Source organism: Bombus pyrosoma, linkage group LG1, assembly GCF_014825855.1.
Source record: "Bombus pyrosoma isolate SC7728 linkage group LG1, ASM1482585v1, whole genome shotgun sequence".
NCBI classification, from domain to species: Eukaryota; Metazoa; Arthropoda; class Insecta; order Hymenoptera; family Apidae; genus Bombus; species Bombus pyrosoma.
The window spans coordinates 12,290,769-12,308,665 of record NC_057770.1 but is presented as its reverse complement, the minus strand read 5'-3'; the positions used below and the strand labels follow the sequence as shown (position 1 = coordinate 12,308,665).

Sequence of the window (17,897 nt, the reverse complement as noted above, 5' to 3'; positions counted from 1 at the left end):
GATGGTGGAAAATAATTGCTGGTCGAATGCTTGTTTTCAATTAAATCGTTCGCGTGTTCACAGCGGGCAACGAATCCGACAAATGCTACGGCGTAATTATGCGCGTGCTTCGTTTAAATTCCCGACGATAATCGATGGTCATTAAATGACAACGGGCCAAAGAGAAACAGGTACGTCGCTGACTTTGCTTTTAATCCAACTTAACGGCTGAACAATTCGTTCTGATTTGTTCGTCAGACGCGTTCGAGTTGAACGCGTCAGCGTGAAGCAAATACGTCGAATCCTTTTTTCCTGGCAATCGAAGCGAATGCACCCTTCGAATTTTGTAAAAATCAAATGTATTTGTTGCCTCCACTACCTATCTTTACTATGGCTCGATTTTGTTAAGATTTAGTAGAAACATTTACTTTTACGATTCGAAATGTATCCATATTTACGTAGATATCAATATGTATGATGTTAAATACGATTAAGATATAGATAATTTAATATGTAATTTATATGTGTCTTGATAAGAGAAATCATATTGTAATATGAGACAAGAAATTATGAAATTTCAATTCAATTTTAATCTATCAGTCTATGTGTCTTGATAAGGGAAATCATATTTTAATATAAAAGAAAAAATTGCGAAATTTCGATCTATTCCAAATCTTACTTAACCCTAATAATCTTATGAAACATCTATTACCACGGATTTATTTATCCCAAAGTAACAAGGAAATTCCGAATGAATTCCTCACCAGAAAATATCCTCACCTCGAATGTTTAAACTTATTGATTGACTTTTCTTACGAAACATTCGTTAACTTTCGCTGCAGCCTTTTTTGCAGCGACGCGACGAGGAGCGAAGATTGACTTACGAGGTCGCTTTTTGCGACGAAGTTCACGGTGTAAAAGTTCCATGCGAAACGATTTGAGAACCATCGCTTTAAAGCCCCACTTATCGAGCGCCTAGTTGGTATGATAATGTAATAAAATAAATGGAGGTTGCTGTTTCCGAGCGATATAGAGTCTCGTTTCCTCTCTGTTCTGCCGCTGTTCGATCTTCCTCGTTTCCAGCCACCCTCCTCGGTCTCTCCTCGTCGCACACCGCTACTTTCGACTCCTCCGTCTCGTTTCGTTCGAGCGTGTTCGAGTCTCGGCGCTGGTTCCTCACTCCGACCCACTCAGTTTCATTTTAGCGGAGCGCCCTCCCAGCCTGACCGGCTACGGAGGGGTTGCCACGGGGATCGAGAAGGTAGAAGGGAATGGAGCTCACCTCGAAAGCGAAATACAACAAGTCCCGCCGCCATTGCTGGGTCACCCTTCAACGGGAGTTTTGTCGTTGCGTGGGTGGGGGTTTGACAGCCCTGTGCGACGAGTCATCCCCTTTCGACCCCGACCGCCTGCGTTCACGTGGGGTGGGGGTGAAAAAGAGAGTGACAGAAACAGGGGAATCCTCTGTACCGTACCATTACAAGGGGAACTGAGAAAGAGATGGATATGCTAAAGAGTAAGAGAGAGAGAGAGAGAGAGAGAGACAGAGAGGGAAGGAGACAAGTGAGATTGAGAAAGAAAGAAAATGGGAGTTTGTGAGATGGAAAGAAAAGAATAAAAAAGCGGAAACATGGTTTGTTATGTGGTGAAGAAGGATGGAGATAGAAAGAGGATATTGTCGAATGACGGAGAGAAAAGATCGAGGGGATGAGGCGGAGTATATTTATAGGGAGGAAAGTGAGTCGAAGAAGGAAAAAGAATGCAGGATGAAGAGTGATACACATAGAGAGAGGGATCCGGAAGGTGGAAGAAGGGAGAGAGGTCGAAAACTCCGCCCCTGCATCCGCAAAAGCGAGTCAATACTATGACCGTCCATCCTTTCTCCTCCGAATGCCCTCTCGGTAACCTGCGCGCCGCCTTTCCAACCCCTTTCTCTCTTTGTGCTCGAGCCATCGGGATATCGAAATTCGTTACGTGCCGTAGCGCGAGGACGCTCGACTTGAAAGTTCCCGGCGTCACGAAGCAAACGCGTGTTTTAGGAATTGATTCGGATATGGAGCGAGCGAAATTCAATTCTAAAACGGTTTCAGATACCTGTGAGTACTACTCTGCGTCGTTCTTTCCTGCACATTTCCATGTAATACGTGCGTTTTCTATTGCTCTTACAGTTTCGTTTCAATTTATTTGTTATCTTTAATCGAATGCGTTCTCCTCGAAATTTTCTTTTCTATTTACTTATATGATAAATAAAAACTGAGATAAATACATTAAGAAAAAAATATGTAGTAATAGAAAATAAAATTTTTGTTTTTTATAGTTATTCTAACCTGTGGACCATTTAAGTAAAAATCAAACTTATTCGACGTAAATTGTAGTGCAGAAAGTGATTTATCATTTTGTCAGATTAAGCTTACTCTATTTAATATAGTATACAAGCGATTAATATAACGATTTTACGCCTTTTTTAAAAAAACGATAGAAAACTTTCTTATAAATACCACGAATATATCGCCTTATTCAATTAAGAAAAATGAACTTGTTATGTTTTACTCGTGTGCTCTTCAAATAATAAACCAAATTTTCCATAACTTAAAAAGATTCCTGAAAGGATTAAGAATTTAATTACTCGATTAATCCTCTTATCAATAATTCCAATGCACCCTGTATAATTCCAAAAACACGTTCACGCACGGTGGAAACGTACAAAAGACGCGTATAACCGAATAAATATCGAGCAGTGATTTTCAGATGAGGGCCGATTCGAGAAAGCGGGTTCCGATCGAAAAAGTATTAAGGGCTAAGTCTCTCGCCCCCGTGCCGGGGCGTTTAACTCTCCGATTGCTTTGACAACTTAAGCAGGCCCTTAAACCTTGCTAGAGCCTCGATGTAATTTATAAGCGGCCGAGGGGGTAATTCCGTTGGGGATCGTCAAACTGCCATGTGGCAAAACCCCCGAGGGAAAGTCAGGGATTATACGGTGATAAATAAATATGTACGTTTATGCAACAACCACCGTGACTCGGGGTTAGCGTCAAATTTCGATTCGCCGGGATTCGCTAGTGGTACCCTCCGTTAAATAAACAGAAATTAAAGTAGTACGGGTGCTCGGATCTTTGACTTCTGTCCCGGAGCAAATCACAGTTCTATTGATATTATTGCAAATAGATTGTATATATATGTAATGTATTATATATGTAAATAATGTAAATAGAGTAAATATAAATAAAAGTATAAATTTTTATTTATAGCGATCAAACGAAAATTGAAATTGTAAATTTTAACATCATGATCTGCAAATAAATCGCAATGGAGGGGGTTGATGGGAGGGTGTCTCGATGATTCTTACGCATGTGTACTTTTATTACAAGTGGTTAGGTAATCATTACAATATATGTCATGTGACTCAGTATCTAGACTTTTACAGCAAATAGTATCACAACACGAAATATACAAGAAAAGCACAGACGTGTATCTTTTTACAGCTGTCCGAAAGTTCGTATCAGTTATTCAAGTATATTCAAAACCTTATCTTACATATTTCAGTGAACATAAATAATACGTTAAAAAACTCACGAATAAATTAAATAAAAATTCCTTACTCCAGTGAAAATTTTTGTCATTAGTGTGATTCGTATAAAATTGACTACTTAAAACTGAAAGATTAAACGACTTGGTCAACACGTCGAACCTAATGTTCGATAAACATTTTTATAATAAATAAATATGTGTGTATATCTATATCTTTATGTCAGAACTGAGTATCCCTCGTTTCACTTAGATACCGTTGAACCATTAAACTAAATACTGTACTTATCGATTCGTTACTTTTCTCAAAGGATCCATCGTTACTCGTCCCCGATCTAGTAGAAAGAAATCACTAGACGAGGCGAAGAATTTATTAAAGGGTCATACTTGGGGCTTCGTCCTTAGGCCAAAGCTTTCACACATCGTTCTCGATTATTTAGTCGGCTCAATTGTTTATTCATACCTGCTAGTCTTTTTCTCAAATCTGTCGTTGAATGAGTACTTTCAACGTCTACGCTGCACTCCAGTTCGCATACTTATATATTCTCGCAAAGAAAAGTCTTTCGTGTTCTTTTATATACTGTATCCGAAGGTACAGGTACTACAAAGGAATCTCGATCAAATCAGCGATACGTTTACTTTGGTGATGATTCGATTACGATGCCCAATACTTCGCGTATTTTTATATTTTTTAACGTTCGAAGTTTTATTTTAATGGAAAATTGTGAACTATGTCACAGAATGGAATGAACACCTTACAGAAATAAAATTATCCTCAATACTATGAAGTCGGTAAAATTTCACTTATCCTGATTTTAACGTGGCACTGTACAAGAATCGATTATTCGAAAATTCTCGTGAAATGTTTCTTTTTGATTGTTCCGGGTGAAATATCGGTGAAGAATGATCTTTAATTTTTATACATGTCGCACAAGACTTTCTCCATTGGAGTGTTGCCGATTGTTCTGTGAAAGTATATCAGTTCCACCCTCGATGCTGGCACTGTCCTCAGCAACGGCAGTAACAGTAATAATCTGCCGAATCTTGCTGGACTTCCTGGTTGCTGCGCCCTAGCGTGTTGGCCTAACATCACTTGCGCTTGATCCTGCAAGTTTTCTATCTGACTGGAATCCTTTAAGCCACGGGTTTCTGCAAAAAAAAAAATGAAAATTCCGTTTTGGATTTTGTGTTCTATTATTTTATAATAAAATATAAATCTTCGATAAAAAAATAGAAGGGTAAACACAACAATCAATAATGATTCAATGATAGTACAGGTAAATTAATTGACGAAGAATAATTGAATAATTAGAGCTTGATATTTCGTTGTCTGGTACGCGACTACAATTTTCCACGACGATTAATTTTACCACGAACCTGGTCGAAATAGTACTATAGCCTTCATACAGGCAAATTCAGCAGGATCAACCATGACAGCCTTATATCTCTGCAAGGTATCGTGCAAATGCCTCACATCTGCTGCAACTTGACTCGGTTTTCCCGTGGTAGTTTGCATATGGATTCCGGAATGAGGGTGCGGATGCGGCGACAGTGTCAAGGCAGTTAGTTCCGCGGAATTGAAGAGAGGCGACGATTCGAGTGGAAGGCACCACTGTACTGCGTTCAGAAGGAAAAGCTCTGACCAGGCCTCTTCTAAAAGTATCACCTATCACGAGTACCGTGATTTGAATTATCAAATTTTATAAAATAAAATGGAATTATTTGTATTACTTAAGCTGCAAACTTTTAAAATTCACTCTTGAACTCTGCACATAATCGTCATAAATAAAAATATAAAAAAACACGAAAAATATATAAAAGGAAAAGATAATTTTGGCAACTTTCTGGCAAAATTTCTTTATAAATTAAGAAATTGAGAAAAATTGAAGTTGATTAATTTGGCTTTTAAGAGGCTCATATATCGATAAAACGAATAATCAATAATTGTTAGAACGGAAAAATGTTATTTTCTGTGTTCGATTGCGTTTAAGATGAAAAGTAAGAAAAGAAGTCGAATGTTTCAAGGTACCTGATCTCTGAAAGGCAAACTCGCGAAAGACGGAAGATTCTTGGCCCACTTTACAGCCATGAAAAGCAATCTAGCACTGGTTTCGTAGACCGTTTCAGCACTAGCAGGCGAATACAACGAGGGGATCACAGGTGGAATTTGCGTGCAACCGCTTCTTTGGGGTGTCAATGGTTCCTCATTTGTTACGTCTATACTATCTTCAGATGCATTTCCTGTTGCAGAATATTATAACCCATTGTTAAAACAAACATGCATTACTTTCATCAAAATAAAAGGAAAAGAATAAAAAAGTATTTATTGGAAAATCTTCTTCTTATTTATTTAATTAATAAAAAAAGAGATAAAATGGATGAATACCATCTTCATTGTCCTGCCGCGGTGGTGTTGGAGGATTCGTCGAATTTGTTGTCGGCGCAACGGTGGGCAAAGGCAATGGTGTCGTGTATCTCGCCATAGCTAAAGACACAGGTGGTCTGAAAAATCACATTTTACAGAATCCTATTTAGAATCTTGGTCAAATCATTTCTAAAAAATAATAAATTAATATATATTTAAATTTTATAGTTTTTTCCTACAATTATTTTACCATTTGTTCAGATTCTTATTTTCCTTTATTTATAATATAAATTATATTTAAAAATTATTTTTTCTAAAATTTCCAATAACGCAAATCTAAATCTATAAAATTTCTATGGAAAACTATTAATTAGTCATTTCATCTATTTCGCATAAAATGGAAATTAATCTAGAATCTCGAATTCGATTGATGCGCTATTAAAGTAACGAGGTTCGACAAACAGCATCGATTGTGTGCACGATCCGCAGCAACTTTAATTTGTTCACTCGCGAGTTTTGTTTGCATACTTTTAGCGTATGCCGCGTAGAAATTTCGCTTCGTCGAATTCGGGTAGGTAGGTGGGTGAATATAGGTCGTCCTGTACCAGAAACACGTGATTTGTATCTTCTGCGAACGGATTCGTTGCTGAAAGTTTCGAGACCAATTTTGAGTCGTAATTGTCGGAAAACCTGACACATTGCAGATGACGGTGTGTGATAAAATTGCGGTTAATGTACCAACAAGGCAGCGAGAACGAAGGTGTGTACATTTATACAAAATTTGGGAAATTTATTATATATATGCGTTCAAACATTCTCAATATTGTGAATATTATTTTAAATTATTTTCATTATTTTTGTAATATCATTATTAATGCTTTCTTCAGTTGTTGACAACAAAAGAATTTTATTTTTTGTATAAAAATATTCTAACTATTAGTCAGTAATAGCTTGAATAATAATTATACAGCCTTTTTTATTTTATTAATTTCAATGTCAACGAAATGCAGACTTTACTGTCCATCGCCTAATTTTGTCCCTTTAGTGCAATAAACCAAATCAAATGAAAAGAAAGAATTCTGTATTTTAAATATTCTGTATTTTGTTCACAAAATGTTTCATATTTGATAAATCAAATGCTAAAGTTAAATCACGAAAAATATCGACGCACATGAACGACAAAACACAATATGTCACGCGATATGTACAAAAATATTCAAAGCAGATTCTAGATCGTTTCTTTAAACCAGGATCCAGCATCTTTGAACGGAGCGATCACCGCCACCCTGTCACCTACCACGAAGCCCGCAGTTGACCAAGGCAAGGTCAATGCACCGTTTTCCGTGTCATCATCCAAGATGGCGATTCCGAACAGCCGAAACTTCGCCAACTGCTACATGGAACTGTGCAAACAACAACGTCTTCGTCCCTTGCCAGTTATCTGCGTGACACTGCCCCATAGTTTAGATTTCACCACCGATCGCGTCAAAATGGACGACTGGGGTCCCATTTTAAATTCTCTGTCGCTTGATCGTAGCCTACGATCAATTAGTGTTCGCAGCAGGTATCAGTGTCGGAAACCATTGGAAGAAATTAACTCGGAAGACAAGGCTAGAACGATGGGCAAGGCACCTGTCGTATTGTCTCGATATCTTTTAGAATGGTTGTCGCATAGCGTGGCTCAGTGTGTCAGAAACTCGCCGGTTCTAACTAATCTGGAGCTGGAAGGAATCCCTTTTCCGCCAGACTGCTTGGCGGTCCTTTGCGTGGGTCTGTCACACACGCACACGCTCCATTATCTCTCTCTTCAGCGCTGTTACATCGGTGACAGCTCTTGCGAAGTTTTATGTCGCACGGTGGCCGACGTCCCAAGCGTCAGGTCACTGAATCTCAGCTACTGCGATTTAACGTGCAAATGTGGGCCAGCCCTGGCAGCGGCGTTGTGTAGACAAAAGTTGTTGCTCTATCACGATACTTGGAAGCAATCACTCAGGTACCAAGAGCCGAATCTCGAGGCAATGTCTGGGTTACGTCGTTTGACGCTGAACGATAATCCTCAATTGGGTGACGCGGCGGTGATCGAACTGATCGAAGCAGTGAGAGACAGTCTTTGGCTGAAGGCGTTGGACCTGCAGCGCTGTGGATTGACCGATAAGATCGGTAAAGATCTTCTGGAACTATTGGATCATAATAACACTCTGAGTATTCTGGATGTTAGGCAAAATGCGAATTTGAACGAGGCACTGGTAAAGGAGGTGGTCAAGAGGCTAGAGGAGAATAACGTTGATACGAAGTCTGAATACCGATGGCTGGGTTTACCACAACACGATCGAAGAGTGGTATCAGCAGGCACTGGAAAGAGGAACGAGAACGAGAATCACGGGAAACCTCCGATCAGACCACGTAGCGCTATAACAGAGTATAAGAGGACTTATCAGTCTGCACGGAGAAAGACAGTTAATGTGGTGAATGACGCGAAGAAAACGAAAATGAGACCTCACGTTCCACCGTATAAGAACAGACAGCCACACCATCAAGAGCAACAGCAGATCGTTCAAAATGGTCAGACCAAGTCGAAGATATCTCTCCATTTGGATCTCCAGTCTCACATACAACCTGTGATGGGCGATGCTTGTCAAAACAATGTTCAATCATATACGGATAGTGTTCAGGCTGATACCGACAGATCCTCTTCGAAGAATTTAGAACTAATAAAGGTCGATGTTGCGACGCAGATGACAGATGATCTAGAGACAGAGGATTCCGCTAGAATTCAGAAGATCCAGATTCAGTTAGCCGAAGCAAAGGCTGAACACGATCGTCTTCTCGAAGATACGAGACGAAGCGGGTTATTGCTAGCTGAAGAACGAGGGCGACGTGAGGCTGCCGAGGAGCAGTTGAACGAGATGAAGAACAATCTGGCTGAGCTGGAGAACGCTTTGAAAGAGAAGGAACAGGAAACGAGCGGATTTCTGTTGCTTAGCCAGCAGTCTTTTGATGAGATTTGCAGCTCCTTCGATAGATTGCTGAACATGTTGGACAGTGTGACGAAAACTCCAAGCGCTAATAGGAGGGACACGACGGAAGCCGCCATTGTCAAGGCGGATATAAAGAGACGGGTCGCTTCTGTCATCAGGGAAACGAAATCGGAGAATCTAAGGCGAGGATTCATCGTGGACATAGACGAGGACGACTCGGTCAGATACACGGAGCCGATCAAGAAATTTGCCAAGTCGGAAAGCGACATGAGATCCGCGTTACCACCGATATCGACGTATCATTTGGAAAGGAATATAGGAGATAGTCCAGATATAGGTTCACCAACCTTGCAATGGGTTCCGCGTAACGAAAAGCATATGATGTCTCCCAGAGCGAGAGCCAGGGCGTTATTCGCCCAAATTATTCAAGGGGACACTGTGCTTGATTTTTACAATCATATGGATTAGCATTTATATGGATTCGAAAATTGGGGGTAAGATTTAAAAACGAGATTGTGTACAGTGTATAGGCGCATAGCTTTTATAGAAATAATATAGGTAGATATACACGTAACGAAGAAAACGCACAAGTACACACGCGTCGATTTATAATCTGAATCTGCATAATTAACTATCGGTCTAGTAACTACCGTGGAGAAATGGAACTAAGAAACATAGATACAAGAAAAGAAAGATAAAATGTTTTATAAATTGATTTCAGCAGAAAATTTGCAGGAAATATATATATGTATATATATATTTGTATCGAAGTGTCAAGCTTCGCTTTTCGAGGCGGATTAACAATCGCGTCGAATTAAAACAAGTTCGATGACAGAGCTTCTATGAGCTCTGGAACGTATCGCGAATCGATAACTAACGAGAAGTCGCGTTGGTACTGATTTGTACAGCTACGTATTTTTTCTTAACTTATTATAATTGGAATAAACAGTATTTATTCCTTTCAACTAGCATCATATCGTTCACGCGAACCATGCGTGTTATAATTAGTTCATGCGAAAATTTAATTCTTCCGTTCGGCCATAATATCGATATCGTTTCTCTTGTTGTCATTGTGCTACACCTTCCGTGAAATTTCCCCCGAAATGTGGGTCAGCAATGCTTCCAACACTATTATTGAAGGTTAACGTGCAAATAAAGCTCGATCGAGCTTACACAATTTCAATATTCGATCTATATCCGGATATAGCCGCGAATGGGTAAGAAAGGGCCGAAAGGATGAAACGTCTTGTTAAACTACACAGACATCTTATTAGCGACTATCCTACGATGTCACCAAAGACTGATATTTACGTAAATACGAAATTAAACTAAATTTCTTATTCATCTGGATTTCAGTACGCGTTCGGTTTTAACGAAAGACAATTATCCATAGTCGATTGTTCCGACGATCTCTTCATTTATACTGACATTATCAAATCGTAATGTTGTTTCGAAGCGTTTATTTATAGAGAAATTACAGGATCACGAATCGTCTCAATCTTTCTATGATTCCAGAATATAAGAAATCTAATACTCTGTGTATAAATCATTGCAAAATTAGTTAGCACAGCTGACTTCGTTTAACCGTCTATAAATTAAGCTTGTTACCTCATGTACAATGCTGTTTCAGATTACCACTCTTGTAACTCAGTTTTTCTAAAAATATTCGAACATTTTATGCACCAGAAAATTCTTCTTTTATTTCATGTTCATACATATCATAAAGAGTAATTATACCATGGTGCATAATTGCGTAGGAATGAACGGAATTCTTTAACCTGTTAATCGGAAAAGATGAGTTAATTCGTCGCTTTTCAATCTCTTGCACACAATATTTATGGATTTCCTGTTTTTATATTATATCGTGCTAAAAATGAATTATGTCCTATTTATATTTAACACAATTAAAATCGATTAGTCTGAAGTTGACTTTCCGTCATTAATTTTTAGTTAAAGGATGACTTGCTTAATAAGTTAATCCTATCCATTCAGGAATATTACTGCAAAGAATTTGATGCGATGTCGAATAATTTAATATCTTTTATCTTGAGATATATATATCTAACTTTCTCCCTCGTTTTCTAAGGTCTAAGGAACAATAGATATCTCGAGTTATCTTTTCAATGATTTTCAAATATCCTATTCTTGAATAATTGTATGAATAACCACGAAATATAGTATATATCTAAGGAATAACTACACCTGCAATAAGTATTTGCACATATTCACATCTTTCAATAAATTTTCCGTCTTTCTTAACAGTTTCTACATTTCTCTTTCACAGTATCAAATTCTTGTAGTCATGTGAAAGCAGTACTAAATGATACGAAATTTATTATGCCAACATACTAATATACTGGATCTAATTAAATGCTATAGCAAATACAGTAAATGTGCAAAAGCTTATAGCCACTGCGTATACAAGAAAAAGAAACAATTCAAGTTACGAAGAGTTAATAGTTGAACATTAATGATAGAAGAATAAACTGGGACAATCATATCAAAAGATACACGGTGAGAAAAGAAGGCGATAATTTCGAGAAAGCTGCGGCTATCGACGCCGAGCATCGTCGGCACGCTCGCTGTCGCTTTTAACGTTCACCCCTTGGCGCTCTATGGATTTTCCATTAGTTCCAACCTGAGTACTCGGTTACCTGAAAAACGGTCAGCCACGGGCTACTAGTCAAAGGTAATTTTTCATGATAGATCACGCTCGGCGTGGCGTGTCGCGAGCGCGCTTGCTCACGACGGCGAAAAGTATGCTGCTGTGCAGCAGAAGATCAAACGTGCCAACAACGTCGTCGCCTCTCTTGCTCTTATCGTTGTTGCTCCCGATGAATCGCCGATTATCGATCGTTAAGCCCTCGCTGTTACCTTTAATCCCCCTCCATGACTGACCACATGGATCCATTCGACGATTCATCGTGCCTTTGCGTCACCTAAATACACGTAACGCGGGATCCAATATGTGAAAATATATATCTTGGTGTTCGAAGAAGTGGAACGAGGATCTTGGATAATTATAGAGATAATTCTTGGTTTGCGTAAGTTTTTGTTGTAGCTTTTATTATAGAATTTTATTTGTCTGAACTGCATCTAATAGAACGAAATTTTAGTTAGTGTTTGATTGTCTATTTATTCAAACACAGAACTCTATTATCAGATTGCGAATATCTATACTAATTTATATTTTTATGAACTAGGAAGCTCAGATGTAGGCAAAGATTTATTTCATCTATTAAGTATTATAACAAGCACTGTAGTTTCGAAATTCTATATATTTTTGCATATGTGAATTTTATGGAATGATGTTCCTTTAAATTTTCTACAGATGTACAAAAATCCGCTCTCTACCTACTGTATGAACACGAATTATATTTTTGAGATATAATTTTAGCCATTCAGTGTTCTATTGAGAACTACGTGAAGCTGCATGTATCAGCAAATATTTGCAAATTAAAAGGGCGAAGGATAAAAAATAATGGCTTACCCAAAAACACCGACGGCGACTGCTGCCTCTCGAAGCGCGCGTTCCTGGTCCATCTCGACGAGAGCCTCTGGTCTAATGGTGGCAGTGTTTCTGGGTTGCCGTTCATTCTGTACAGCTGAAACAGAAGCGTACACCTTCGATGTAACGTCGATAACAGGCGTTAATTGCAGCCACGAATTAATTACACGCCTCCGTGTACTGCCTCGCGCGCGCTTCAGTCAGCGCCATCGAACGTAATGTCTTTCGGAATTTGCGCACAATTTGCGAAATTGTACACATCGTGATTAATTGCTTGTCAATCCTCAAGAAAACGAACAATCTTGTTCGAGGTTTTTAACCTTACAAATTGATAACAGATCAAGATTATTGTTTTCCTTCGACGTATCGAACGTGATGATAAAAATAATAGCGTGTATTTTTATCAAAGAAGGGGTGAGGAAGCCACTATATATTTTACGTTATCAAACGTTCTATATTTGGGAAACAATATAATAATAATAATTATAGAAATATCTGAAATTTATTAAAAAAATTAATAAATCATCTAAACGATCTTTATTTATTAAATCCATAAATAAAGCAACTCCAAATATTTTTTCATTCTTTATGCGCTTCGAAACATGTATCTAAATTTTTACATAGATCAAGTTTTTAATATAGTAATTGACCTATAAGAAACATGGTACTAAATTTTAGATAATTCTAGTTCTTAACATAATAATTCCTTTATAAGTATTATCAGTATAATCGTCGATGCATGTTTTCCAGTTGAGCTAAAATTAAGTAATGTTCGTGTATAATATTATGCAATAGCGCAATTCCAAGAACAAGGTTCCCGTTCTGAGAGAACAAAACGATCAACTAAACCAGACAATCGAGCGTCGTTCATGGTATGTCTCTCGATAATGTCTCTCCACTGTGTTCGTTACATGAAATGTCCTCTCCCCTGTAGAATTTCTTGGTTATTGAAATATCAGTGGAGTTCGCTGGTTCGACGAGTCTTGCCAGATTAATCGGGGAACAAACGATTGGCCACCACCCTCTCGTCAAACTCACGTAACGCAGCGTTATATCACGCTAGTGGCCTGCGACTGACAAGCGTGAATTTAACAGACGTGTAGAAATCAGCCGCGTTTATTGTTTGTATATATTGCCGTTCGATAATTCCCATTCGACTGCCAACTAACGGAAGGCGAGGGTCCACCTCTGGAAACCTTATGCACCGTAGACTACCAGAAAATGGAGTAATATTCCCTTCTCGTATTTTCAGCGACGTGTATTTTCATCGGGATTGAATTAATACGCAAAATCGAAATGGGAAGAAGAGGGACTTTGCTTTGTTTGCTTAATGCTTAACTTGGCGTTCTGACCTTCGAAAATGATTATATTAGGGGCACAATAAGGATAATAAGGATACATTAAGAGGCGAAATAAAGATTAAGTATTATTCTTTTGATGTTTGGCGTGTTTCACTACAAAAGTGAATTTTAGGATAAGCAGGAAAATGAAAAATGGTGCATTAAATATCTAAACTTAAATTTTGATTATATTGGCATATCAAATATAGACAAAATATTGGAGTGTTCTGGTATAAAACTGAATCGTAAGATAAATAGAAAAAAAAGGAATGGAGTGGCAAAATGAGAATTGGAATTTTGGAGTGTTCTATTTTAACATAAGTAGAAAAGCGAAAGATTGTATATTAGTGACATCAATTTAAATTTTCATGTAGAAGGTGTGGCGATTTATGTTTAAGTTCCTTTCTTCGTATTGTCACACAGTGTGGTCTGATAAGAGCATCATAAAATATTTACACAACTGCGAAAGAAACAATATTGTTTTTGGTATTCTATAGAGGCCAAATCAACAGAAGATTATTCATAATAAGTTATAACACGAATATTTATATTTTAATAACATTGAATGAAGAACATACTGCACCTATTTTCTCCTTTTATTCGTTTATCTTTGTTATGTTCAGAAATGCCTTCGAATAATGTAGGAAACCAAATGACTCAAAACGTAAAATGGACATTTACCAGTGCACCATATTCGATGATGTAATAATGATAATTGAAAAATTAGCAATCGTTGTTAATCCTAAAAAATCAGCAAAGTTTTGCAAAAACTACATATTTGCAAAAATTAAAGGGAAATAGTAAATTAAATCTGATCAAAAAAATTTGAAACGAATTAGATAGAAAATATAAAGAAGTTTAACCAGTATCATTTACCACATGCACAAATTTCTTCCAAACTCTACCAATATAATCATGATATATACATAGTCCAGTCTCATACAGTACTAATAAAGTTTCGAAATGTTCGTATAAAACACTTAATATATTCATGAAAAGTATCTAAAAATGTCCAAATACTTTCGCGAGCCGCTGTATAAGTGTTCCGACGCTTATAAACGTTAGCGTACATTTCCCCTATCGCTAAAAAACACCTGAAAATCTCCATCTTCATTCGAAAAGCGTATCTTAAAGCAGGAAATACTGATGGTCAACATCTTCGACTTTCCGCAAAAGCTGTACCACAAAGACGCGACAATTCCATCCATTTCCATCCCCAAGAGGGAAGACTCGTGACGTCGGGTACATGTTAATGGCGTCGCGATTAGGGCACTCAGTGGTGTGTAATGGCCAGCAGAATTTTTTTTTCCAGCTTCCCCCTTTTTAGCGTGGCACGGGTGCACAGTAATTTCGTAATAATAAAAAGCGTGCCGCGGCTCACTTTACCTACGCGTCGTGCTGCCTGCTGAGCGGCTTAATAGGATCCTCCTACTTCGTCAAGCCTTTTGCATCCGGCTCTCCGTCTCTCTCGTTTTTTTCTGTTCCTGAAGCTTTCTTCCCTTGCTTCGCCCTCGCTCTCTCACTTTTTCTCCCGTTTACTCTGCCGGCGGAAAAGATAAACGCCCTTCCGCCGGTCGCGTCCCCGGGAAATTTTTCTTGTCCGCGTGTGTAACGCGTCGTGCTTTCCCTTTTGTCTTTTTAACTCTTCAGTCCGCTTATTTTCACACACCCCCCTTCCTTTTCCTTTTTTCCTCTGTCTTCTTCTCTTTTCTTCTTTTTCCACGTGCCTTTGATTTTCTTTTTTTAATGCATCAACCCGCGATTCGAGGTGTTGTGGATACTTAAGGACACTGGGGGAGACTTCACTCGAGAACTTCTAACTTGGAAATAGATTTCGGATATCGCTGTGACATTATGTTGTTGATAAGTTTTATAAAATGTTAATACAGGGTGGTTTTATAATTAATGTATACGCATATGAACACCGTAGGTGAAAGATAGACCACATTTACACATGTTTCTGTTTTTTCTGTCTTTTTATAGAAGAGCTGTTTCACTTAAAATTCTATATCGAAATTATCTTTTCATCTATCTTCAAACGAAGCGATATTAATTATCATTGCTCGATCTACCACACACAAATCAACCGTTAGAATGATCATTATCGCGTGCTGCGGTTGCCGTCCGATAAAAATCGCGTATGCAGAGCGGCAAAACATGAAACACGCGGCGAAGACATGCCGCATGCAGAGAATAGTGCGGTTGGCCGCGACGGGCGAAAACGATGTCGGGCGTCGTAAACACCGCGGTCGTTAGCGATGGTCGCGTGGCCGTCGCCGAGCCCCGAAGGGTTAATTGGGGGAAATAAACGTATGCAACGTGCGACCGATCCTTGTACGCAAAAATCCTCGCGCTCCTCGTTGTCTGGCGCGCACCCTTTCCTCGCGTCTGCTTAAGGGACGCGCGTGTATCGCACGATGACAAGGAATCCGTTAGCGGAGGCGTGCAAAGAAAGAGAGCACAGCAAATTGTGTCATAACGGTGGGCGAGAAAGAAAGGGACAGAAAATGCGGAAGAAGCAAAGTGAAAAAGGGAGGCAGACCTCCCACGGTGAGCTTCACGCAAATGAGAGTGAAACGATCTGTAAAAGGGCGTTTATCTCCCTGGTGTGAAACTGCATGTCGTAGACGCCGACACCATGGGAAGGGTTCACACCGGATAGAGAAGTTTCTCTGCTTATCGAACGAGAAGAATTAACGATTGTAATTACGAGGAGTTACGGCTGGAGAAACGACGTGCCATCGATAAATGAACGGGATGGTGATCTACCATCGATCGATTACCTGGACTTTTGATTATTCCGCCTGATGGAAATGGAAAATGTGTTTAAAGCGTGATATGAATTTTTATTGAATGATTATATCAATAGAGGTGACGATTTTAGATATATTGATTGGATATATTGAGTGGTTTATTTAGTTGATTGAATAATTTTTGGTATTTTTATATTAATACTATGATATTATAAAATATAATATTATAAAGAGAAGCTTTTTTCTTCAAGAAAGATATAAATCCATTTTTGTTGATTTTCCGACCTTTATGTCATTCGGTGACTAAAAAGACACATTTTAATAAGATATCGTTGAAAGTAAAATTTGCCAGAAGTATTGAAATACGTGGTTTTACTTTATCTGTGGAATAAAAGCGATAAAGAATGATACCATTTAAAATCACATAAAATTAGGGAAAATACTGAAATTTTTGTCTCTATCCCTTAAAAATCAATTAGAAAATTGTTGTGCCTCTAAAAACGTAACTATCAACAAAATTAATAGCAAAACCATGAAAACAACATTTCAACAATTTCTATCACTTACTGATTAGTTCTCTAGTATCTCTAGCATCATTCTCTAGTTCTGGACGAAACACTCTCTTCGCCTTCCTTTCTCCACATCCTTCTGTCTTACTCCTACTTCAACCCCCCCTCCCCACGTTGATAACCATCAACAAAATTAATACCAAAACTGTAAAAACAATCTCCTTCCGGTATACGAATTTATAATAGAATAGCAACATCGTGGTAAACAATTCTTCACGATGCAAGCAGAAGCACCTACAAAACGATGTTAATCAAACAATGATCTATGTACATCAATTGCTTACAGAAAAAGAATAGCAACACACAAACTGATATATCGGAAGATGAAATCGCGAAAGTTTACGAAATATCTTGGTCTTCATCGCGAAGCGTAACTCCCGACGCTGGGCAATCTAATTTCCCGAAGAAACGACCGACGTTCCATAGAAACGTCATCGTACCGGTCGCCAAGGGAACCGGAATCCAATTGGAAGTATTTCTTCTTACGACGTCAAGTTCGGCAATAAGAAAGTTGGCGCGCGCCGCGGGACGAGTTTCCGCTGGGACGACGCGACGGAAGAAAAAAAAGAGGAAGACGATGGAACAACGTTGGAAAAAGGGGGAAATGCTCTTTTGCCGTGGCAGGTGCGTCTGTTCGCTGGCTGAGAAGGCATTAAGAGTTGAATCGAACGGTGCCGCCAAAGCGGACCAAACCACCCCGTGCCAATCGCTCCGCCTTTATCCAGTTATTTATGTCGCGAACATAAAGGACCCTCGCTCGAATTCCGCTCTTCAACGAAGAGAAAAGAGAAAACGTGCCGTTGATTGATTCCCACAATACGGGTTTACCTGCGGAAATAGATAATCTAATATATCGATAGCCGGTGAGATGCATTGGCAA

The 17,897-nt window shown here is 38.7% G+C and overlaps 2 protein-coding genes across 5 annotated transcripts in view; one reads left to right on the top strand and one right to left on the bottom strand.

Annotated features, from left to right (window-relative positions):
* Positions 1-3,300: 3,300 nt before the first annotated feature.
* LOC122565572 (photoreceptor-specific nuclear receptor-like) overlaps positions 3,301-17,897 on the bottom strand; it is a 30,580-nt gene continuing 15,983 nt past the window's right edge. For all 4 annotated transcript variants that reach the window (XM_043721660.1, XM_043721668.1, XM_043721678.1 and 1 more), the window contains 5 exons: positions 12,338-12,452; positions 5,891-6,006; positions 5,534-5,745; positions 4,882-5,170; positions 3,301-4,653 (listed from right to left, as the gene is read on the bottom strand). In XM_043721660.1, coding sequence (XP_043577595.1) covers positions 4,415-4,653; positions 4,882-5,170; positions 5,534-5,745; positions 5,891-6,006; positions 12,338-12,452 — 971 coding nt within the window. In that variant the 3' untranslated portion in view covers positions 3,301-4,414. The remainder of the gene's footprint in view (positions 4,654-4,881; positions 5,171-5,533; positions 5,746-5,890; positions 6,007-12,337; positions 12,453-17,897) is intronic.
* LOC122565567 (centrosomal protein of 78 kDa-like) lies at positions 7,228-9,315 on the top strand. The gene has a single exon (XM_043721638.1). It carries the CDS (start codon positions 7,228-7,230, stop codon positions 9,313-9,315), a length of 2,088 nt encoding a protein of 695 aa, XP_043577573.1.

Excerpts from the sequence above, each read along its gene's own strand:
- LOC122565567 (XM_043721638.1), top strand. The coding sequence starts at position 7,228 with ATGGCGATTCCGAACAGCCGAAACTTCGCCAACTGCTACATGGAACTG.